The sequence below is a fragment of the Schistocerca nitens genome, chromosome 2 (assembly GCF_023898315.1).
Source record: "Schistocerca nitens isolate TAMUIC-IGC-003100 chromosome 2, iqSchNite1.1, whole genome shotgun sequence".
Taxonomy (NCBI): Eukaryota; Metazoa; Arthropoda; class Insecta; order Orthoptera; family Acrididae; genus Schistocerca; species Schistocerca nitens.
In genome coordinates, this window is record NC_064615.1 from 434,346,029 (window position 1) to 434,371,534 (window position 25,506).

General features: G+C 43.1%; 1 protein-coding gene across 1 annotated transcript in view; it reads left to right on the forward strand.

Moving 5' to 3' along the window:
• The window catches only part of LOC126236303 (uncharacterized), a 451,155-nt gene that overhangs the window by 134,142 nt on the left and 291,507 nt on the right, over window positions 1–25,506 (forward strand). Inside the window, exon 10 of the mRNA XM_049945503.1 lies at window positions 12,618–12,823. Within this exon, the coding sequence (XP_049801460.1) occupies window positions 12,618–12,823 (206 nt within the window). The remainder of the gene's footprint in view (window positions 1–12,617; window positions 12,824–25,506) is intronic.

Below are 25,506 nucleotides of genomic sequence, written 5' to 3' on the forward strand. Positions count from 1 at the left end.
GGGAGTATGTGGCTGAGGGACTGTGTCAGCTTTCAGTCAACACTACATACAAAGTTTGCCAAGGTAATCCCATTCCTCATGTCCAGGCGGAGCTTCAAGGAATCCTCAGAACCTTAGGCCCCCTACAAAACCTTTCACCTGACTCCATCAACCTCCTGACCCCACCGACACCCCGCACCCCTACCTTCTACCTTCTTCCTAAAATCCACAAACCCGATCATACCGGCCGCCTCATTGTAGCTGGTTACCAAGCCCCCACCGAACGTATCTCCGCCTACGTAGATCAACACCTTCAACCCATTACATGCAGTCTCCCATCCTTCATCAAAGACACCAACCACTTTCTCGAACGCCTGGAATCCTTACCCAATCCGTTACCCCCGGAAACCATCCTTGTAACCATTGATGTCACTTCCTTATACACAAATATTCCACACGTCCAGGGCCTTGCTGCGATGGAGCACTTCCTTTCACGCCGATCACCTGCCACCCTACCTAAAACCTCTTTCCTCATTACCTTAGCCAGCTTCATCCTGACCCACAACTTCTTCACTTTTGAAGGCCAGACATACCAACAATTAAAGGGAACAGCCATGGGTACCAGGATGGCCCCCTAATATGCCAACCTATTCATGGGTCGCTTAGAGGAAGCCTTCTTGGTTACCCAAGCCTGCCAACCCAAAGTTTGGTACAGATTTATTGATGACATCTTCATGATCTGGACTCACAGTGAAGAAGAACTCCAGAATTTCCTCTCCAACCTCAACTCCTTTGGTTCCATCAGATTCACCTGGTCCTACTCCAAATCCCATGCCACTTTCCTTGATGTTGACCTCCACCTGTCCAATGGCCAGCTTCACACGTCCGTCCACATCAAACACACCAACAAGCAACAGTACCTCCATTACGACAGCTGCCATCCATTCCACATCAAACGGTCCCTTCCCTACAGCCTAGGTGTTTGTGGCAAACGAATCTGCTCCAGTCCGGAATCCCTGAACCATTACACCAACAACCTGGCAACAGCTTTCGCATCCCGCAACTACCCTCCCGACCTGGTACAGAAGCAAATAACCAGAGCCACTTCCTCATCCTCTCAAACCCAGAACCTCCCACAGAAGAACCACAAAAGTGCCCCACTTGTGACAGGATACTTTCCGGGACTGGATCAGATTCTGAATGTGGCTCTCCAGCAGGGATACGACTTCCTCAAATCCTGCCCTGAAATGAGATCCATCCTTCATGAAATCCTCCCCACTCCACCAAGAGTGTCTTTCCGCCGTCCACCTAACCTTTGTAACCTCTTAGTTCGTCCCTATGAAATCCCCAAACCACCTTCCCTACCCTCTGGCTCCTACCCTTGTAACCGCCCCCGGTGTAAAACCTGTCCCATGCACCCTCCCACCACCACCTACTCCAGTCCTGTAACCCGGAAGGTGTACACGATCAAAGGCAGAGCCACGTGTGAAAGCACCCACGTGATCTACCAACTGACCTGCCTACACTGTGATGCATTCTATGTGGGAATGACCAGCAACAAACTGTCCATTCGCATGAATGGACACAGGCAGACAGTGTTTGTTGGTAATGAGGATCACCCTGTGGCTAAACATGCCGTGGTGCACGGCCAGCACATCTTGGCACAGTGTTACACCGTCCGGGTTATCTGGATACTTCCCACTAACATCAACCTATCCGAACTCCGGAGATGGGAACTTGATCTTCAATATATCCTCTCTTCCCGTTATCCACCAGGCCTCAATCTCCGCTAATTTCAAGTTGCCGCCACTCATACCTCACCTGTCATTCAACAACATCTTTGCCGCTGCACTTCTGCCTCGACTGACATCTCTGCCCAAACTCTATGTCTTTAAATATGTCTGCTTGTGTCTGTATATGTGTGGATGGATATGTGTGTGTGTGCGAGTGTATACCCGTCCTTTTTTCCCCCTAAGGTAAGTCTTTCCGCTCCCGGGATTGGAATGACTCCTTACCCTCTCCCTTAAAACCCACATCCTTTCATCTTTCCCTCTCCTACCCTCTTTCCTGATGAGGCAACAGTTTGTTGCGAAAGCTTGAATTTTGAGTGTATGTTTGTGTTTGTTTGAGTGTCTATCGACGTGCCAGTGCTTTTGTTTGGTAAGTCACATCATCTTTGTTTATATATATATATATATATATATATTAAAATTAATACAGGGAAACATTCCACATGGGAAAAATATATCTAAAAACAAAGATGATGTGACTTACCAATCGAAAACGCTGGCACGTCGATAGACACACAAACAAACACAAACATACACTCAAAATTTAAGCTTTCGCAACAAACTGTTGCCTCATCAGGAAAGAGGGAAGGAGAGGGAAAGACGAATGGATGTGGGTTTTAAGGGAGAGGGTAAGGAGTCATTCCAATCCCGGGAGCGGAAAGACTTACCTTAGGGGGAAAAAAGGACGGGTATACACTCGCACACACACACATATCCATCCACACATATACAGACACAAGCAGACATATTTAAAGACAAAGAGTTTGGGCAGAGATGTCAGTCGAGGCAGAAGTGCAGCGGCAAAGATGTTGTTGAATGACAGGTGAGGTATGAGTGGCGGCAACTTGAAATTAGCGGAGATTGAGGCCTGGTGGATAACGGGAAGAGAGGATATATTGAAGAGCAAGTTCCCATCTCCGGAGTTCGGATAGGTTGATGTTAGTGGGAAGTATCCAGATAACCCGGACGGTGTAACACTGCGCCAAGATGTGCTGGCCGTGCACCACGGCATGTTTAGCCACAGGGTGATCCTCATTACCAACAAACACTGTCTGCCTGTGTCCATTCATGCGAATGGACAGTTTGTTGCTGGTCATTCCCACATAGAATGCATCACAGTGTAGGCAGGTCAGTTGGTAGATCACGTGGGTGCTTTCACACGTGGCTCTGCCTTTGATCGTGTACACCTTCCGGGTTACAGGACTGGAGTAGGTGGTGGTGGGAGGGTGCATGGGACAGGTTTTACACCGGGGGCGGTTACAAGGGTAGGAGCCAGAGGGTAGGGAAGGTGGTTTGGGGATTTCATAGGGATGAACTAAGAGGTTACGACGGTTAGGTGGACGGCGGAAAGACACTCTTGGTGGAGTGGGGAGGATTTCATGAAGGATGGATCTCATTTAAGGGCAGGATTTGAGGAAGTCGTATCCCTGCTGGAGAGCCACATTCAGAATCTGATCCAGTCCCGGAAAGTATCCTGTCACAAGTGGGGCACTTTTGTGGTTCTTCTGTGGGAGGTTCTGGGTTTGAGAGGATGAGGAAGTGGCTCTGGTTATTTGCTTCTGTACCAGGTCGGGAGGGTAGTTGTGGGATGCGAAAGCTGTTGCCAGGTTGTTGGTGTAATGGTTCAGGGATTCCGGACTGGAGCAGATTCGTTTGCCACAAACACCTAGGCTGTAGGGAAGGGACCGTTTGATGTGGAATGGATGGCAGCTGTCGTAATGGAGGTACTGTTGCTTGTTGGTGTGTTTGATGTGGACGGACGTGTGAAGCTGGCCATTGGACAGGTGGAGGTCAACATCAAGGAAAGTGGCATGGGATTTGGAGTAGGACCAGGTGAATCTGATGGAACCAAAGGAGTTGAGGTTGGAGAGGAAATTCTGGAGTTCTTCTTCACCGTGAGTCCAGATCATGAAGATGTCATCAATAAATCTGTACCAAGATTGGGTTGGCAGGCTTGGGTAACCAAGAAGGCTTCCTCTAAGCGACCCATGAATAGGTTGGCGTATGAGGGGGCCATCCTGGTACCCATGGGTGTTCCCTTTAATTGTTGGTATGTCTGGCCTTCAAAAGTGAAGAAGTTGTGGGTCAGGATGAAGCTGGCTAAGGTAATGAGGAAAGAGGTTTTAGGTAGGGTGGCAGGTGATCGGCGTGAAAGGAAGTGCTCCATCGCAGCGGAGCCCTGGACGTTCGGGATATTTGTGTATAAGGAAGTGGCTTCAATGGTTACAAGGATGGTTTCCGGGGGTAACGGATTGGGTAAGGATTCCAGGCGTTCGAGGAAGTGGTTGGTGTCTTTGATGAAGGATGGGAGACTGCATGTAATGGGTTGAAGGTGTTGATCTACGTAGGCAGAGATACGTACGGTGGGGGCTTGGTAACCAGCTACAATGGGGCGGCCGGGATGATTGGGTTTGTGAATTTTAGGAAGGAAGGTAGAAGGTAGGGGTGCGGGGTGTCGGTGGGGTCAGGAGGTTGATGGAGTCAGGTGAAAGGTTTTGTAAGGGGCCTAAGGTTCTGAGGATTCCTTGAAGCTCTGCCTGGACATCAGGAATGGGATTACCTTGGCAAACTTTGTATGTGGTGTTGTCTGAAAGCTGACGCAGTCCCTCAGCCACATACTCCCGACGATCAAGTAACCTCTTAGTTCATCCCTATGAAATCCCCAAACCACCTTCCCTACCCTCTGGCTCCTACCCTTGTAACCGCCCCCGGTGTAAAACCTGTCCCATGCACCCTCCCACCACCACCTACTCCAGTCCTGTAACCCGGAAGGTGTACAAGATCAAAGGCAGAGCCACGTGTGAAAGCACCCACGTGATCTACCAACTGACCTGCCTACACTGTGATGCATTCTATGTGGGAATGACCAGCAACAAACTGTCCATTCGCATGAATGGACACAGGCAGACAGTGTTTGTTGGTAATGAGGATCACCCTGTGGCTAAACATGCCGTGGTGCACGGCCAGCACATCTTGGCGCAGTGTTACACCGTCCGGGTTATCTGGATACTTCCCACTAACGCCAACCTATCCGAACTCCGGAGATGGGAACTTGATCTTCAATATATCCTCTCTTCCCGTTATCCACCAGGCCTCAATCTCCGCTAATTTCAAGTTGCCGCTACTCATACCTCACCTGTCATTCAACAACATCTTTGCCGCTGCACTTCTGCCTCGACTGACATCTCTGCCCAAACTCTTTGTCTTTAAATATGTCTGCTTGTGTCTGTATATGTGTGGATGGATATGTGTGTGTGTGCGAGTGTATACCCGTCCTTTTTTCCCCCTAAGGTAAGTCTTTCCGCTCCTGGGATTGGAATGACTCCTTACCCTCTCCCTTAAAACCCACATCCTTTCGTCTTTCCCTCTCCTTCCCTCTTTCCTGATGAGGCAACAGTTTGTTGCGAAAGCTTGAATTTTGTGTGTATGTTTGTGTTTGTTTGTGTGTCTATCGACGTGCCAGCGCTTTTGTTTGGTAAGTCACATCATCTTTGTTTTTAGATATATATATAAACAAAGATGATGTGACTTACCGAACGAATGCGCTGGCAGGTCGATAGATACACAAACAAACACAAATACACACACAAAATTCAAGCTTTCGCAACAAACTGTTGCCTCAACAGGAAAGAGGGAAGGAGAGGGAAATACGAAAGGATGTGGGTTTTAAGGCAAAGGGTAACGAGTCATTCCAATCCCGGGAGCGGAAAGACTTACCTTAGGGAGAAAAAAGGATGGGTATACACTCGCACACACACACACATATCCATCCACACATATACAGACACAAGCAGACATCTCACAAGCAGACATATTTAATGACAAAGACAAAGAGTTTGGGCAGAGATGTCAGTCAAGGCGGAAGTGAAGAAGCAAAGATGATGTTGAATGACAGGTGAGGTATGAGTGGCGGCAACATGAAATTAGTGGAGATTGCGGCCTGGTGGGTAACGGGGAGCGAGGATATATTGAAGAGCAAGTTCCGATCTCCGGAGTTCGGATAGGTTGGTGTTGGTGGGAAGTATCCAGATAACCCAGACGGTGTAACACTGTGCCAAGATGTGGTGGCCGTGCACCAAGGCATGTTTAGCCACAGGGTGATCCTCATGACCAACAAACACTGTCTGCCTGTGTCCATTCATGCGAATGGACAGTTTGTTGCTGGTCATTCCCACATATAATGCATCACAGTGTAGGAAGGTCAGTTGGTAAATCACGTGGGTGCTTTCACATGTTGCTCTGCCTTTGATCGTGTACACCTTCCGCGTTACAGGACTGGAGTAGGTGGTGGTGGGAGGGTGCATGGGACAGGTTTTACACCGGGGACAGTTACAAGGATAGGAGCCAGAGGGTAGGGAAGGTGGATTGGGGATTTCATAGGGATGAACTAACAGGTTACGAAGGTTAGGTGGACGGTGGAAAGACACTCTTGGTGGAGTGGGGAGGATTTCATGAAGGATGGATCTCATTTCAGGGCAGGATTTGAGGAAGTCATATCCCTGTTGGAGAGCCACATTCAGAGTCTGGTCCAGTCCCGGAAAATATCCTGTCACAAGTGGGGCACTTTTGTGGTTCTTCTGTGGGGGATTCTGGGTTCGAGGGTATGAGGAAGTGGCTCTGGTTATTTGCTTCTGTACCTGGTCGGGAGGGTAGTTGCGAGATGCGAAAGCTGTTATCAGGTTGTTGGTGTAATGGTTCAGGGATTCCGGACTGGAGCAGATTCGTTTGCCACAAACACCTAGGCTGTAGGGAAGGGACCGTTTGATGTGGAATGGGTGGCAGCTGTCATAATGGAGGTACTGTTGCTTGTTGGTGGGTTTGATGTGGACGGACGTGTGAAGCTGGCCATTGGACAGGTGGAGGTCAACATCAAGGAAAGTGGCATGGGATTTGGAGTAGGACCAGGTGAATCTGATGGAACCAAAGGAGTTGAGGTTGGAGAGGAAATTCTGGAGTTCTTCTTCACCGTGAGTCCACATCATGAAGATGTCATCAATAAATCTGTACCAAACTTTGGGTTGGCAGGCCTGGGTAACCAAGAAGTCTTCCTCTAAGCAACCCATGAATAGGTTGGCGTACGAGGGGGCCATCCTGGTACCCATGGCTGTTCCCTTTAATTGTTGGTATGTCTGGCCTTCAAAAGTGAAGAAGTTGTGGGTCAGGATGAAGCTGGCTAAGGTGATGAGGAAAGAGGTTTTAGGTAGGGTGGCAGGTGATCGGTGTGAAAGGAAATGCTCCATCGCAGTGAGGCCCTGGACGTGCGGTATATTTGTGTATAAGGAAGTGGCATCAATGGTTACAAGGATGGTTTCCGGGGGTAACAGATTGGGTAAGGATTCCAGGCGTTCGAGAAAGTGGTTGGTGTCTTTGAAGAAGGATGGGAGACTGCATGTAATGGGTTGAAGGTGTTGATCTATGTAGTCAGAGATATATTCTGTGGGGGCTTGGTAACCAGCTACAATGGGGCGGCCGGTATGATCGGGTTTGTGGATTTTAGGAAGAAGGTAGAAGGTAGGGGTGCTGGGTGTCGGTGGGGTCAGGAGGTTGATGGAGTCAGGTGAAAGGTTTTGCAGGGGGCTTAAGGTTCTGAGGATTCCTTGAAGCTCCGCCTGGACATCAGGAATGGGGTTACCTTGGCAAACTTTGTATGTGGTGTTGTCTGAAAGCTGACGCAGTCCCTCAGCCACATACTCCCAACGATCAAGTACCACGGTCGTGGAACCCTTGTCCGCCGTAAGAATGACGATGGATCGGTCAGCCTTCAGATCACGGATAGCCTGGGCTTCAGCAGTGGTGATGTTGGGAGTAGGATTAAGGTTTTTTTAAGAAGGATTGAGATGCAAGGCTGGATGTCAGAAATTCCTGGAAGGTTTGGAGAGGGTGATTATGAGGAAGAGGAGGTGGGTCCCGCTGTGACGGAGGACGGAACTGTTCCAGGCAGGGTTCAATTTGGATGCTGTCTTGGGGAGTTGGATCATTAGGAGTAGGATTAGGATCATTTTTCTTCGTGGCAAAGTGATATTTCCAGCAGAGAGTACGAGTGTAGTTCAGTAAATCTTTGACAAGGGCTGTTTGGTTGAATCTGGGAGTGGGGCTGAAGGTGAGGCCTTTGGATAGGACAGAGGTTTTGGATTGGGAGAGAGGTTTGGAGGAAAGGTTAACTACTGAATTAGGGTGTTGTGGTTCCAGATTGTGTTGATTGGAATTTTGAGGTTTTGGAGGGAGTGGAGCTGGAAGTGGGATGATTCTATGAATGATATACATATCACAATTTCAGTATATGATTAAATCAGTTTAATGATATTTGTATACCAAATATTTGTATATGCTTGACCCTTGACCTCAAATTGTTATTGTTTTTAAGTCATATTCATTTTATTAGTGGCAAGCCTTGATGCTCCCCAAAGTTACTTGTATTTTACATGGTTTTATGGAGGGTGTTTGTGTGGTGGTGGTGGTGGTGGTGGTGGTGGAGGTGTTGATAATTTTATAAACTTCCGAGGATGGTGGAGAAGAACAAATGTATCAGTTTCATATAAAGTACAGTGCACAAAAAGTGGCTGTATCAAAAAGTATTAAGCCAAGTGTGTTGTGGGATAACTCTGTCAGTCTGTATGAGGACAAATCATTAATTGTGTCTTCTGTAATAAACGAATTTATTTACATGTATGTGGGGACATCAGAAAGTAAGTATGCATTGTCCCATAAGACCATTGTGCAAGAAGAATGACACTTTGTCAGAAGTGAGAACACATTCCAGGTTTCCTGCATACATAGTTCTACTGTGGTACAGGTAACAGGTACTTCACGGTGTGGATGTTAAATGTTGTGGCAACTGGAAATGTAGTCCGAAGTTGAAGTATGTGGGAGAGTACAATACTTGTGAGCAAAATGTCTAAATTGCACAAATATTCACCGTGAAATTCTGACAATAGGGATGAAGATAAAATGGAATGGTGTGCCCAGCCATAGCGAAATGGAACCAATGATTTGACAAAGGCTGCATAGGTGTGGGTGATGTTGATTGGTAAGCAGAAAAGAACTTGCACCACGTGATTTTCATCTGTTGGCAAATTTGAAGAACATCCAAGGAGAAAGAGAGTTTCCAATGATGAGGATGTTCACATAGCACTTCTCAAATGACTCCATTAACAAGGAGAGGATTTCTGCCATTGAGTAATTGAACACTTGGTAGAACATTCTGACCATTGTATAGAGAGAGTTGGTGACTTGAAACATAATTTCCTGTAGCCGTATCACTTGTGTATCTGTGTCACTTTGAAGTGTTGCACTGAATTCAGTAAAAGTTTCTTGGCCTGCCATAATAATGTGTAACTTACTGTCTGAAGTCCCTAGTGGCTGGTAACATTGTAGAGTAGGCAAAGGTGTATGTGTGCAGCTTGAATGACCACAATAAGAAGCTCCATTAATGATCTTTAGCAGGCATGGTGCGCAAATATCTATAAGACTGCAACCATATGTTTACAAACTGATGTGAATAATCTGCCACCCAAAGTGAAATTATAGAATTATAAGCCGTTACTTTCATATTTGGCTAAGCAAATGAGAACTGTAAAGAAATGGACAGCTTGCATCAGGCCAAGTATCCAGGTATGAGACATCTGATGCACATATGTTTCCAAGATTGTGCCAATGATTAAAGGAAATTGGGATAGTAGTACTACAGTAGAACAATCATGGAGGACAAAAACCTTTATGGATTCACAATTTGGAAGAAGTGGTGCTGCTCACATGAATGATGATCCTTTATCTGTTGTGAATCTAACATCAGATGCAAGTTATACAGATAAATACATTTGTTACAGAAATGTGTCTGCTTGACTTTTAATTATCATCAATAGAGCAACAGCAAGTTTGATTTTCTTTTTTCCATTTGTGCTTACAACTTTTAGCTTTGTCATTTCTGAATCAGGGTTCTCTCTCTCTCTCTCTCTCCCTCCTCCTATCCCAAAAATTGATAATTTTCCACCACACTTGAAATTTTTTATCAACACTAAAACACCGTTCACAAGAAGAATTTTGCCACTATCTCTGCAAATAAAAGGATGGATATTTCACTGACAGAATTTTTGGAACACCTCATCTATTTTCTGCAGTTACCTTCCTGATATAAAGTAGCTACATATTACTTTTTCAAATGATGCTATGAGAAAATGGAAATGTTGAAAGAATATTGAAAAACAAGTGAAAACTTGAACAAAAGAAGTACAGAATTTGGCACTTCACAACACTGTTCTAGTTAATTGAGTTTTGTGTGGACATCCATCTTCAGTATACTGACAGTGAAGCAAAAGATTGAAGATCATATTGCTCAAGAACATTTTTATGGGTTCATCAGTGAATAATATAATAATAATAATAATAATAATAATATATCGGAACAGAACCATTATAACAGATAAAACAACACCACATAACAAACCTGACATCATACTTACCAATAAGAAGAAGAAATTAACACAACTAATTGAAATATCCATACCCAATACAACAAATATACAGAAGAAAAGAGGAGAAAAAATTGAAAAATACATCCAACTGGCTGAGGAAGTCAAGGACATGTGGCATCAGGATAAAGTTGACATTATACCAATTATACTATCAACTACAGGAGTCATACCACACAATATCCACCAGTACATCAATGCAATACAGAAGTCTGTAATTATTGATACATGTTCAATTACCCGAAAGTTCCTAAATGCAATGTAACATATACTGTACAGTTAAAAGGAAGTCACGCTTGATCAAGGTCCGCGTCACTTTCCATTTTTAACCAGACATAACGTCTGAGAAAGGAAAGAAATATTAATAATAATAATAATAATAATAATAATAATAATTTTAAGTACCTGGGAGAAATCATCCAGCCATCAGGGATCAACCTAAAGGCCAATGAGGAAAGAATAAAAAAACTACAGAAAGCATATAAACTCACGTGGAACTATTATAACAAAAAGTCCATATCCATTAACGCAAAATTGAGGCACTACAACACCGTCGTACTTCCGGAGGCACTGTATGCATCTGAAACAACACAAATAGGTGGGCAAACTAAAATCAAAGAAATAGAGAAACAAGAAAGGAAAATTCTCAGGAAAATTTTTGGCCCGATACAAGAGCAAGGAATCTGGAAGAAGAGACCAACATCAGAATTATATAAATACACAGACAAGATTACAGATACAATAAGGAAAAGAAGAATGCAGTTCTACGGACATATCCACAGGATGAATGAAAACAGAATTTCAAAGCGAATTCTTAAAGTCATCAACTCAGGCAGGGGAAAAACAAAATGGATAAAAGAAGTTGAAGAGGACCTCAGACAAGCACACATAACAGTAAATTATGCAGAAAATAGAACTGAATTCAGGAACATCATCAAAAAACATAAATTTGACACCACAACACAGAAGAGAACAGGATGCAAATGGACAGCGGAGCGAAAGAAACAACACAGTGAACACATGAAGAAAATTTGGGCTCAGAAAAAACATAAACAATCATCATAAAGGAATTCAAGTTCAAACGCTCTCTTAAATGGGAATAATTGAAAATAATAATAATAATAATAATAATAATAATAATAATAATGAAAGCAACAGTAAGTAGAAGAAATTACAGGTAACATTATGTAAAAGGTACTTGGGGAAATCATAAAATATTAATTCTCTAGGTAATGTCTTATTCGAAAATTATTTTAAGTCCTTTACTTCTTTAGACTTGCTTTTGGCTTTCATGTTCATTGAAATTATGGAAGAGATGTTCTTATAGGCTAATAGCTATGCCACTTAATTCATTCTGGAAAGTTACCAAACAATATGTGTGCTTTTGAGTGGTACAATGTTCATCTAAGCACACAAGATAACCACACACCTCATTTTTTTTTTTCTGGTGCATTAACTTACATTTGCCTCTCAGTTTAATATGAAAAAGTTAATTCAACTTAATGCATATTCAAACTGTCTGACTTAGTGAAGAATCTAACTTCAAAGTGGTGTCTCCAGGTACCTTCAATTAGAAATGTTTTCCTTCTCATTTGGGACAATGTCCCCTATCCACCCCCTCTCCTCTATGCCTCAAATATTTTTAGCTGGCAAATTTTCTAATCTTGCCCCACTCTTGTTAATGTGTATACTATACTTGAAATTTTGTCAGCATCTACTAGCACAATTTTACCTTTGTTAGAAACAATATCAGCCTTTCTTTGTGTCTATTCCTGTGATACAATCAGTTGATGAGACTCCCATTTATTTGATGTGAAGTTAAAGCTTCATCTGTGCAAGAGAGATGTCATTAATACCGTAACTTTTTAGTTTGCGTAGTGGAATTTTGTGTACCACATAATCAAAGGCTTTGACTGCGTCACAGAATATACAAACAGATAATTTTTCTTGTTAGGTGCTGTATGAATTTATCTGTGAGGAGACTTTGTGAAAGCAAAATCGAGAGACAGTTAACAGGCTCTGCCTAGGACAATGATTCTGTTTTCTGTCATAGGCATCTTCCTCAAACACTTCCAGAAATATCAAAAGGAGTGATATGTGCCTGTAATTGGAGGTTGTTTTTCTTATATCTGTCTCGTACTACAGCTTGTTTAAGTTTGTCAGGAAATATGCCTGTTTGTTGGTGGTGAAATGTATCATCATTTCTGCTACAGCTATTCTCTAAGATTTGTTATTTGAATAGAAGTAACCTGGTTCATTCTATTTTGTTTAGTGCCCTGCCAGTCTTGTGAAAAAACATTTTCAGCTCCTTAATCAGTATATAGAAATTGGTAATTAAGTTACACAGATTTGCTCCTAACATCTTTATTCTGATTTTCAGTGTCGACATCTGAAGAGTGTATTAAAGTTTGCTGTGGCAGGACATTCTGCAGAACTGCTTGGCTATATAAATCTACTGTTAGAGACAACTGGACTTGATCTCACCACGCCAGAGCGTATCCATCTCGCTAATTTGGCTGTAATGGCACATTCAGAGCAAGTCTTACGTGCTACTGCAGGAAAACCATCGCTTTTGAGAAAATATTTGTGAGTCATGCAAACATTTTCTTTCATTTTTCTTTTTGAAAAGAAATATAGCCAATTAGAAATGCCCCATCTGCATGATAACAACTTTTGTAGATCATGTGTGCTTTTAATTTCCAGCATAGAAACTTATTAAGATCTATCACATATTGGACATTTTCATTAGTATTGTGTTACAATATGTATATAGCTGAAATAAATACAAGGCAAAGTAAATTCATATATAGGGCAAAGGTTAGTTTGTTGCAGTGAGAAATAATTGACCATACTCATGCAAATATGTAAATAATGTTTACAACAAACATTAGTTTTTGGGGTGGAAAGCTGAGTCAGGAAGTATTCTGTCACTGAAATGGCAGAGAATGTGCCTTGACCAACACAGTATTTAGAATCACACCTGAATCTTTTCACACAATGCACCTAATAGTCTGTACTATTCATGTGGATATTACCATTAATTCTGTAACTTTGAAGAGGACAGTCAACATGTAAGACTTATTTTTGATATCACATCTTCAAAGTAAGTGGTTATTGGTATAGGTACATGCATTAAAAACTCATACTCTCATACTATCCCACCCCCCCCCCCCCCCCTTTCTCCAACTTGTTCCTCACACAGATGCTAACAATGGTGCATTTTTGCACACAATGCTGTACCACAGCAATATAGCTTTCTCTGATGTACTGCCACGTAATTGCTGCAGACCATCTTTTCAGCTGTGCCACAGCACAGTGTGTGTTTTCATGAAGCATATGTGCAGCTTAACACTTCTCAAGTTCAAGTGATTTTAAGAAACTGTCAGTTAAAAAAATTAATAATTTCATATCTTATAGTTTCATGTTGGCACTTGGCAGTATTATATAGTTATTTTGATATTTTGAATTTAAGTAACTTATTTGTAGAATTCACATTGAAAAATGTAGTCGCAGCTACCTTACATTTTTGTGCAAGAAATGTGGTAAACACATCAAAATTAATTTTAAAGCTGAAAGCAAAATCATACGTATTTCCAGTCTAGACTAAATACAGTACAGCAGCAGTGTGCTCGAGGCTCCAGAGAGCGTCCGTCATGTATCATGGAAAGTTATATATATGATGTGACTTACCAAATGAGAGTGCTGGCAGGTCGACAGACACACAAACAAACACAAACATACACACAAAATTCAAGCTTTCGCAACAAACTGTTGCCTCATCAGGAAAGAGGGAAGGAGAGAGAAAGACGAAAGGATGTGGGTTTTAAGGGAGAGGGTAAGGAGTCATTCCAATCCTGGGAGCGGAAAGACTTACCTTAGGGGGAAAAAAGGACGGGTATACACTCGCACACACACACACATATCCATCCACACAGGTGTCTGTATATGTGTGGATGGATATGTGTGTGTGTGCGAGTGTATACCCGTCCTTTTTTCCCCCTAAGGTAAGTCTTTCCGCTCCCGGGATTGGAATGACTCCCCTTACCCTCTCCCTTAAAACCCACATCCTTTCGTCTTTCCCTCTCCTTCCCTCTTTCCTGATGAGGCAACAGTTTGTTGCGAAAGCTTGAATTTTGTGTGTATGTTTGTGTGTCTGTCGACCTTCCAGCACTTTCATTTGGTAAGTCACATCATCTATGTTTTTAGATATATTTTTCCTACGTGGAATGTTTCCCTTTATTATAACCATATATATATTTCATCTTGTTGCTTGCAGTGTAAAAGCTTTAGTCACAAAACAACATGTAGTAACTGGTCCCTGGTAGTAACATATTAACATCAGTTTGAAGAAAGGGTAACTACATATGAGTTTTATAATGTTAAATACATGCGTTATCTAATATGAAAAGAGAAAATTTTTTCTCTTTCTCTTAGTGATATTAAAAATTTGGAATATATGTTCCTTTTATTGAGACCATTTATATGGGATCAGTTCAGCTCATGACTAAGCAATGGAATAGAAATTTAAGGATTGTAAGAGCTCTTGGAGATTGTTGATTCATAATAATTCATGATTGTTTTGAATGCAGTATATGAGATTCTACGTTAAAAATATTGCAAACTGATCTTTAAAAAATATGAAACCATTTCTAATCTAGGTAAACCTGAGGTGTGAACAAACATTTTTGGCACAGGTTTCTTTCTAAATTTTTATGGTGCACCCAACAACTTCTTCCTCTAAAAAATCTTCAGTATTAATTGATAATGTTTTAAGTTTGCCAGTACTATTTCTATCTGAGGCTGAAACATCTTCTGTATAAATAAATTCATTCTCTTGGTTTAGTCATATTTTATTATAGTTAATTCTTTTAATTCTAGTGCCATACAGTTTATATAAACCATTTTCCATAATTGTGGTCTTACATGTCTCTACGGTCAGCAAAGGTATTGAAATGTTTGGTCATCATGCATATGTCCCTCTTTGCCTTCAGAATCTTAATAGCTGTATTTATCTTCACTCTTCGTCATGTTTTCAGGCATAACTGTTACCAGCAGTCACTCATTGTCACAGGCCTTTAAAGTTGATCTGAAATTAGGATGTTGCACCTTCTGTTGTGACATGATCGTTTTAGCCAGTGAATCAGAGTAAAATGTCAAATAGCATATTCAGGAAGATGATTATTTTTCATTGAAGAGTCTCATTTAAGAGTCTGCTCTGACTGATATAAAATAGAATTTGTGCTATTTACACAAGTACAAGAGATCTGAGCATGGATTGTCAGTAATGCTCCTAAACTTCCATCATTTTTTGGGGAAGGATTTTCGAACTGACAATCACATGTGAGACTTCTCAGAACTGCTACTGTGTCTCAACAGCAGCATCTGCTGAATAATTAAAGTTCTAGCACAATAAATGAAGTATAGTGTTTTGCAGGATGTTGGTATATAGAGGATAACATTTTTCAAACAACTTATGGGAATTCAGCCAGGTAGTATCAACAGCGACTGCCGATATTTCGGCGGAAGCACACCCCGCCATTTTCAAGGCAAACTGCAACGGACAGGTGATGTACAGGCAAATTTAAAACCTTGGTTCTTGGATTATTGCAGGAAAGATAACATACACACTGAACACTAGTGCCACCAAAGGTGACAAAAGTCAGAAATATCAATAGTGATACTATGAACTAGCAGGTAAGGTAACATTGACTCTGTCCCTCTGTTTTTTGACAAGGAAGAGAGCAGGAGTCCAAACAAGTTTAAACAAAGACCTCCATTCTTGTTAACAAGGTTGCTCCCTAATTTAATCTCTACTGCCTCCTTAATAACACTGTCACAATAGCTGGACATGCATACCAATATCTCGGTGTTGTTGTATAACATAGGGTGACCAGTATGTAAGCAATGTTTGGCAATAGCCGATCTACTGGGCTGCTGTACTCGTGTGTGGCGTTTATGCTCAGTACATCGGTCCTCCACAGTCCTGATAAGTTTGACCAATATATGTTATGCCACAGCTACAAAGAATGTGATACACATCTGCCTTATGCAAACCAAGATCATCCTTAACGGAACCCAAAAGCACTCTTATTTTAGATGGAGGTTGGAAAACACATTTCACATCGTACTTCCGTAAAATATGGCCGATCTTGTTGGAAGTGCTTCCTACGTAAGGTGAAAAGGCAGTAGACATAGGTGTCGACTCAGATTATCATCAGTCACCCGATCCACAGTTGGTCGATAGTGCAACGCACGTTCAATCTGTCTGTCACTATAACCATTTTGACGAAATGTAGCTTCAAGATGGGACAGCTCAGCTGGCAAAGTCTCAGTGTCGGAAATGACATGTGCCCTGAGTACCAAGGCACGAAGTACCCCTTCACGCTGACCTGGATGGTGACAACTATTAGCCTGTAAATACAAGTCTGAGTATGTTTCCTGAAAACTGCATGTCCAAATGATGCATCATCCTTCCTCTTAACGAAAACGCCAAGAAAGGGAAGGCACCATACTCTTCCACCTCCATTGTAAAACAAATGTTCAGGTGGATCGAGTTCAGATGTTCTAGAAAGGCATTCAAATTCTCCCTACCATGAGGCCAGACAACAAAGGTATCATCAACATATCTGATGAAACAGGTGGGTTTCAAAGGTGCTGATTCCAATGCACGTTCCTCAAAGCCTTCCATAAACAAATTTGTGATCACAGGAGACAATGGACTACCCATCGCAACTCCATCTGTCTGTTCGTAATACTGGCCATTGAATAAAAAGTAGGTGGATGTCAACACATGCTGATTATGTACAAAAGATGCAACGTTTATTATCTGACTCATCGTATTGCAGAATTGATGCTGACCCCACAAAAAGTGTTGTGAGGAAGACCAACAGCCTCCTGTGTGATTGTGTTATCTTTCCTGCAATAGTCCGAGAACCAGGGTTTTAAATTTTCCTGTACATTGCCTGTCCATTGCAGTCTGCCTTGAAAATGGTGGAATATGCTCCTGCTGTTAATACTACCTGGCTGAATTCCCGTAAGTTGTTTTAAAATTGTATATGTGAGGAGAAACTCAGATTTCAAAGAGGATAACATGTCACAAGAAAGCAGACCCTGACCAGCAGAAACTAATTTCTCTTTCTAATGTGTGACCTTCAACTATGATGAAAAACATCATTCACATCCTTTGTGATGAAAATGCTGTTTACCAGTGTAATAGAAGGGTCTGCTCTTTGTCAGGTAACATGAAATTATGACAGACTACAATGGATAATTTCCTACAGAATGCACAAGTCTTCAAGTGCCAGTGCTGCCACAGCACATTCAGCTGTAGTGTGGGGCCACTTAGTGAAACTGCACTGCTGCTGCCCTGGTGCCACTGCAGCAGCGCTGCTGTAAATTTTTCCTGCCATCAACTGTATCGGTGTGAGGAACAACTTGGTGGAGGAGGATGGGGGGAGGGGGGTGGGGGCTTATGAGTCGTATTTCTTTTTTAGTGCATTTACCTATGCTGATAAACACTTACTTTGTAGATTTGACAACAAAAATAAGTTCAACATGTTGACTGTCTTCTTCAAACTAAGAGAACTAACAGAAATACCTACATGATCTACGTGAATAATACATAGACTGTTTGAAAATATTCAGTGAAGAACATACTATTTAAGCTTACCTGATTCTGCTGTTGGTGCACAAGCTTTCAGGGAGACCTTCAACAACACCTAAATATGTAATGTTGTGTGTGACCTTTTTTTTCTTCTTTTGGTGCATTTATTCTCCAGCTTCGAATAACAAAATAAATGGTCAATAAAGCTTACAATATGTGAAGAACATTAATGGATATGATCAGTAAGTACATTACAACATAAGTTGCACATACAATAGTGTTGGGTAACCCAAGAACCAAGAACTGAGAAGTTCTTGATTCTAATGTATTGTGTAAAACTAATGTTGAATATTTGAATATGACAGCTATGAGCATGCTCTCCCATTTCAATTAAGCTAAAAATGCTTTATATTGAACAAGGTGATTCCAGCATGTACGGTGTTTGTTTCTGGTCAGTTTGTTGACAACTATGTTCTCGATTACCAAAAGTAACATACATCCAAGAGGTGAGAATGTTCATTAGTCCAGCCTAGCCACATGGGGCACCATTGGGTTTGCCACAAGTTCTGGAAATCAGGGAATTTCAAATGAATCAGGGAAATATCAGGAAAATTTGAAGAAAATTCTGGAAAAGTCTCGTTTTTGTCTGAGTAGATGAAACTGTTTACTGAGATTTCATGCATCATCGCTGGCTGGGTGCAGCTGAGTACATGAGCCACTTCCCTATTCCCTCTTTCTAACTGCTTCTTCTCTTTCTACCACTCCCATTAGCTTGCAGTCATTACTGCCATCACTTCTTGCTGCTAGCCTAGCAGCTGCCAATGAAAGGCAGGTAGGTGTGAGGAGTGGTTTGTTTGGATCTCATTCTCAGAGACTGTTGATGCAGTGGCTGGAGACAGCAGTCATGTATGCATGAGTTGTGTCTTAATGATCATGTGAATGTGTGTGTGCTCATGTTTTCTGATGAAGGCTATGGCCAAAAATTTAGTTGTGAGAGTGTGATTGTCTTTTCTATGTGCCTGCTGCAGCTCAGTGGTCATCTTTATGGTGAGTTGCTACCTATCCTCATTAGTATTGATTTTCAGAGTATTCACACGTTATCTGTTGTGTGGATTGATCATGTGGCCTCATTTCATCAACATGATGTGTGTGATATGTAAATAAGTGGCCACACTAGTGGACTTCCATTATGGGCCAAAACTGCAGGCCATTTCTGGAAGTATCTATAACAGATTAGGCCTGCCAATCTGAAACTCATCATCTCCCATACTGCGCAGGCCCTACCTGTTGGATCTAGTTTCACTGATCTGCCTGCAGGCCAGGTCTGTTTGTGTGTAGCGTAATGCAGCAAATTTTCATTGTTTATACATGGAATCAAGACTGCGGTGCTCCTCAGCAGACCAGAGGCCATATCCAATGGCTTTCAGGATTTGCAACTGTTTCACCACAAGAACATTGTACAATGCGGCATTTTATAGACATTTTATGTATTCTAGTACATTTTTGCACTTTGAAAGTAGTGTATATATTGGAAAGTATGGATGACAAGAGGAAGAAAATTGTGGCAGTCACTGGAAGTTTGTATGCTATGTACTCAAGTATTTTGTGGAAGAAAAACCACACAATACCTGTAAAATAATAGATGTAGCACAGACAGCAATAACTGACAATAACAAACATAGTAGAACCAACATTTTATTGGCAGTCATCTATAGTGTTGGTTTACACAACTCGTCGCTGCCTTATACACTTCTTTCAAGAGGCCTACTTTTTTCTGAGGTTATTTCTGAAATCAGTGAAGATAATTTAAATCCGTCTTGTGGCTCCAATGAAATACATATTTTTGTCACCAAATGTGTTTCATTTTATTGAAATAAAATAACATCAGTGGTCTTCATGAAATTATATACCATTTGGCTTGATTTCTCCATCTAAAAATAGTTTATTGCAAAACATGTTGATGTTAGTATTTAAGATTTTTGCTCAAATGTTTAGAAATATTGACGTCCTTACTTTTTTTTTTGTCAGGTTATATCTTTACTTACCCTTGAGATCTGAAAATTTGTCCCCACAGGGGGCAAACAGCTCTTTTGTGGGTACGTGTGTGACACGCATAGGTCCCAGAGCTATTACAGCCTTTATTCTTTTCTGGGCTGCTTTTTCTTCCTCTTCCTTCTCCTTCCCTGTCCTCCTTCCTTTCCCTTTGTCCCTTCCTTTCCTTCTCTTGGTGTTCATCTTTGTCGGCCTGGCTATCCTCATAACTGTGCTTCATCTTACAGCTTTGTTTGTTTGCTTTTCCTCCTCCTTTTTGATTTTTGTTGTTTGATCCCCCTCAGGGGTTTGACATCCATCTCCAAATTTGAAATCTGTAGAGCATGAGCCAGATGGTGGAAGAGCTACCTCCCTAGAGTCTTTGGCGTGAGTTCCTCTCCACCTCTTCCTCTTCCTCTCTTTTCCCCCTTCCCTCCCTCCCCGCCAAAGCCCTTTTACTATGTCACCAGCTAGGTAGCCAGTCTGTGTGGTGGGGGTGTTATGTACCCATCTGGCTGAGCCCCCTGATACCACAGGGATCACACTGCTGATACCTGTGCTGTGAACACCTTGTGCAAGCCTATGAGTGGTTGCCCATCTTTTTGGGATATCGGAACTCCCAGCGACAACCGTCTTACCAGACGGCCATTGCTGTGGCTGGGTGGTGCCCACAAGGTGAGCCCCTGTTCATTGTGGGTGGTACCTGGGCAGACGTATGGCACCTGAAATGTGTGGAATTCTCTGGTCACTCTATTGCGGCCACATCTATTCTTTAATGTAGGTCTATCTCAGTTCCTGTTTCTGCCTTTGCAGACTTACCCTCCTTGGATACACCTTTGGAGGAGTGGCAGACATGCCAGCTTGGGGCAAAACCATGTCCATGGTTCTTGGTCTGTACCAGGACTGACAGGGAAACGTTTGCTGGCACCAAACCCCTTTTCTTTGCAAAACATACTGAGGACAAGTTTGGTGAAGTTGAATTATTAAGCAAGATGAGATCTGGTTCTCTCCTTATAAAGACAACTTCTGCCAGTCAGCCAGCCTCCTTCTGTGCCTGCGACCATTTAGGAGACAACCCCATGGCTGTCGCTCCTCACAAGTCACTCAGTGTGACACAGGATGTAATTTTCTATAAGGACTTTCTCCTCAAATTTGATGATGAACTTATGGATAATCTGGAACAACGTGGTGTTCATTTTATACGGCATGTCCAGAAAGGCTGGTGTGGACACTGGCGCTTTCATCGTGGCATTTGAGGGGGATAACCTGCCTGAGAAGGTCAAGGTAATAGTGTACAGATGCAATGTAAAACCGTACATTCCACCTCCCATACGTTTCTTCCATTGCCTCAAGTTTGGCTACATGTCCTAGCGATGCGATGCCAACCACTCTGTGGTGACTGTGGCCGTCCTCTTCATGTGGAGAGCCCTTGCACCCCACCACCTAACTGTGTAAACTGCTCTGCTCTCCATTCTCCCCATTCACCAGAGTGTCCAGTGTACATGAAGGAAAAAAGAATTCAGGAAACAAAGACCCTTGACCGTCTCAGCTACTTTGAGGCCTGAAAGAAATTTGACAGACTTCACCCTGTAAATCTCTCCTCTACCTTTGCCTCAATTATGCCTTCACCTCCTCACCCGTCCCCCTTATCCCCATCCTGCCCCCCGTCCTTTTCCTCACCCTCGATGGGTTCTTCCCTTCCCCTCCAGGAACTGCTGCTGCTTCTCCTCCTTCTTCTACTCCTCAATGGAGAACGTCCTCTTCTCTGGCTCATGCTAGGTAAGGGGCTTCGTCTCAGAATACCCCTCCCCTGCATTCTTAGGACAGGAAGCTTGCACCCTTGGACCGGAGGAGAGACCCATGCTCTGAGGGCCCCAAAGCCACTTGCTCTCTGTCCGATCCTGACATCATTGCCACCTATTCCCTTACTGATAATGCCTCCTCCCTCCAAGGGAGAAGAAGAAGCAGCACAAGTCAAAGGACAAGGCTTCCCCAGCTTCACGGAGGGCTTTGCCCCCTCCACCTCATTCCAAATCAGACCCAGTTTTTATGGCTGTCACCCCATCCTCATCGGAGACGAGATGTCATCTGTACTCTCATCACATAATAATCCAATGGAATTGCAATGGATATTATCGCCACCTCCCTAATATACAACACCTTGTTTCCTCTTACTCTTCATTCTGTCTTGCTCTTCAAGAAACTCACTTTCATGATGACCCCTTTTTAAACGTTTCATGTTATTTGGCGTTCCTTCGGAACTGTGCTGGCCCCAGAATAGCGTCTGGAGGGTTCTGCACTTTGGTTCGCACCGATGTCATTAGTGACTGGATCCCCCTTCATACCAACCTGGAAGCAATAGTGGTTAGTGTGCAGACAACTCCGGCAATCACCATTTGCAATGTCTACCTTCCTCCAGGTAGGCCACTTCCTTATGTTGAACTGTCTACCCTAATACAACAACTCCCACCCTCATATCTCCTCCATGGGGACTTCAGTGCACACCACCCCCTGTGGGGGGTGCCACTTCGTCGGGTAGGGGGTCTTCTACTTGACCAACTTACTACAGTCTTTGATTTGTCTTTCCTCAGTGACAGTTCCCCTACCCACGTCAGTGCCAATCATGGTACCTTTATTGCTATCAATCTCACAATCTCCTCCCCTGCTCTCGTGGCTTGCCTACATTGGTCACCCCGTGATGATCTTTTTCACAGTGACCAGTTTCAGGTGATTCTGCCATTCTCCTGTTGGGCATTCCACAGGGCCAGTTGGTCTTTATATATGTCTGCTGTGCACTTCAACACCTCTCTCTCTCATATTGCATTGATGTGCTTGTGCAAGGCATCTCTGCCACTATTCTTCATGCTTATGGCACTGCTGTCCCCCTATCCACAAGTCTCCTTCATCATTGACCAGTATTGTGGTGGACCATGGATGTAGCAGTCACTGTCCAGGACTGCCGATGGGCACTGCAGCAATTTAAATGACACAGGCCAACCTCCTCGCTTTTAAGTGTCTCCATGCTAAGGCTCATTACCTTACTAAGCGGAGTAAAAAGGAATGCTGGGAGTGCTGTGTTTCCTCCCTGGGAATGTATGGCTCTTCATCACAGATTTGGTCCGAGCTCTGCCAGTGACAGTCAACTGTCCAGGGGCTTATCCTCCAAGGTGCCCCATCTTCTGATCCATTGGTCCTTACAGAACACCTCTGGACACACTTTGCTACAACATTGCCGTCCTCTTCCTATGCTGCCACCTTTCTCCGACAGAAACACAGAACTGAACAAACCCCCTTCTGTTTCAACCCTCACTAAGCTGAACCCCATAATGAACCTTTCACTGAATGGGAATTCTTTCAGGCTCTTACCTCTTCACATAACATGGCACTAGGCCCAGATTCCTTCTACAACCAGATGATCCAACATTTTGACATTACACAGAGACAATATCTACTCAGGGTCTTCAACCTCATTTGGCACACAGGTGCCTTCACCTCACAATGGTGAGACAGTATAGTAAGTTATCCCTGTCCTTAAACCTGGGAAGAACCCAATGTCTCTAGACAGCTGCCACACAATTACTGTGACATATGTACTTTGTAAACTGCTTGAGAGGATGGTTAGCTTCTGATTATGTTGTGTACTCAAATCTCAGGGCCATTTGTCCCCATATCAGTATGGCTTCTGGGAAGGATGATCTCCAACTGATCATTTACTCAGATATTTGAAACTGCAGTCCGACAGGATTTTACTAACTGTTGGCACCTTGTCATGGTCTTCTTTGACCTACATAAGGTATATGACACAGCTTGGTGCCATCACATTTTAGTTACCTTCCATGACTGGGGCTTTCACAGTTTCCTTCCAATTTTTATTCAGGAGTTTTTATCCAACCAGCTCTTCTGGATTCCAGTTGGCACTTCACTCAGGACCACTCGGATTCAGGAGAATGGTATTCCGCAGGGTTCTGTTTTAAGTGTCAACTCTTCCTCATAGCTGTCAATGGGCTTGTAACCTCTTTTTGTCCTTCAGTTTACCCTGGCATTGTATGTCGACGATTTTTGCATCTGGTGCAGCTGCCACTCAGTAGCATCTGCTGAGTGCCAACTCCAAGGTGCCATCAGATGGACCTCTGTGTGGGCTGTCTCCCATGGATTCCAATCTTGTCCCTCCAAAACACAGGTTATGCATTTTTGTCGTCAATTCATATTACACCCTGACCTAAATAAGACGACCAGCTCCTAGATGTTGCAGCACAGTCCTGTTTCTTGGGCCTTTTTTTTAATGGAAAGCTGATGTGGTTGCCCCCTATTTGCTGCCTGAAGGCTATAGGCATGCGGAAGCTTCATGCTCTCCACCTCCTGGCCCACACATCTTGGGGTGGTGACCATGCTACACTTCTCCATCTTACAGTGCTCTGGCCTTGTCCAGACTAGATTATGGAAGTCAGGTTAATGGCCCAGTGGCTCCATACACTGTGAAAATACTTGATCCTGTTCACTTTGTGGGGTGCGTCTGGCTATTGGTGCCTTTCGCACTAGTCCCATTGACAGCCTCCTCACAGAAGCGGGGATTCCCCCTCTACAAATATGATGAGGCCAACTCCTGGTTTCTTATGCATTTACCATTCACAGATTCCCTGACCATCTTGAGTACTCTGACCTCTTTGCAAGCAAGGGACATCTCCATCCTGATCTCTGCCCATGGATGGGATTGCCAGTTGGAATGCATCTCACTTCCCTCTGTTAGGATCTCCATCTCTATTCAATGAAATGTGCCCCATGATTTCCTCTCTCACACTCCCCTGGGTGGTGCCTAGACCACAGATTAGTATTGGAGGGCAGCGCGGAGGGTAAAAATCATAGAGGTAGGTTGCAGTAGTTGCTAGGAGATGAAGAAGCTTACAGAGGATACAGCAGCATGGAGAGCTGCATCAAACCAATTTCTGGACTGAAAACCACAACAAAATGGTTCAAATGGTTCTGAGCACTATGGGACTCAACTGCTGAGGTCATTAGTCCCCTAGAACTTAGAACTAGTTAAACCTAACTAACCTAAGGACATCACAAACATCCATGCCCGAGGCAGGATTCGAACCTGCAACCGTAGCGGTCTTGCGGTTCCAGACTGCAGCGCCTTTAACCGCACGGCCACTTCGGCCGGCGAAAACCACAACAACAACAACAACAACAACAGTCATTTCAGTTGTAAAAAATAATTTATTTAAAAAGACAAAAGTGCTGTTCAGTATTAGTAGAGACTGTAAGGCCTAGGCACTTTTGTTCTGCAGTTACTGCAACAAAAGAGAAGTAGGTCACCTGATCAATGTTAGACAATTTTATACACACTAGTGCAGCAAGGAAGGTCCACAAGATTATTCCAAAGTGTGGTCCAAAAATTTAGCATAGTTCACTGATTACCAGTCAATCAGAATGAGCTAGAGATGCTGATGCCATTAGAACAGTAACAAGCTAACTTTAGACTGGCTGTGCCATTTTCAAACTTTCCTGTTACTTCCTGAGAGTGACTTGCAGCCCCAAGTGACAGTGGAACTGGAGTTTGTTGAACGGAAGTGCCATGTGCAGAAGGGTGCCAGTGAGACATATCTGTCAGAACTATAATAGCAGTGGCAGTGAA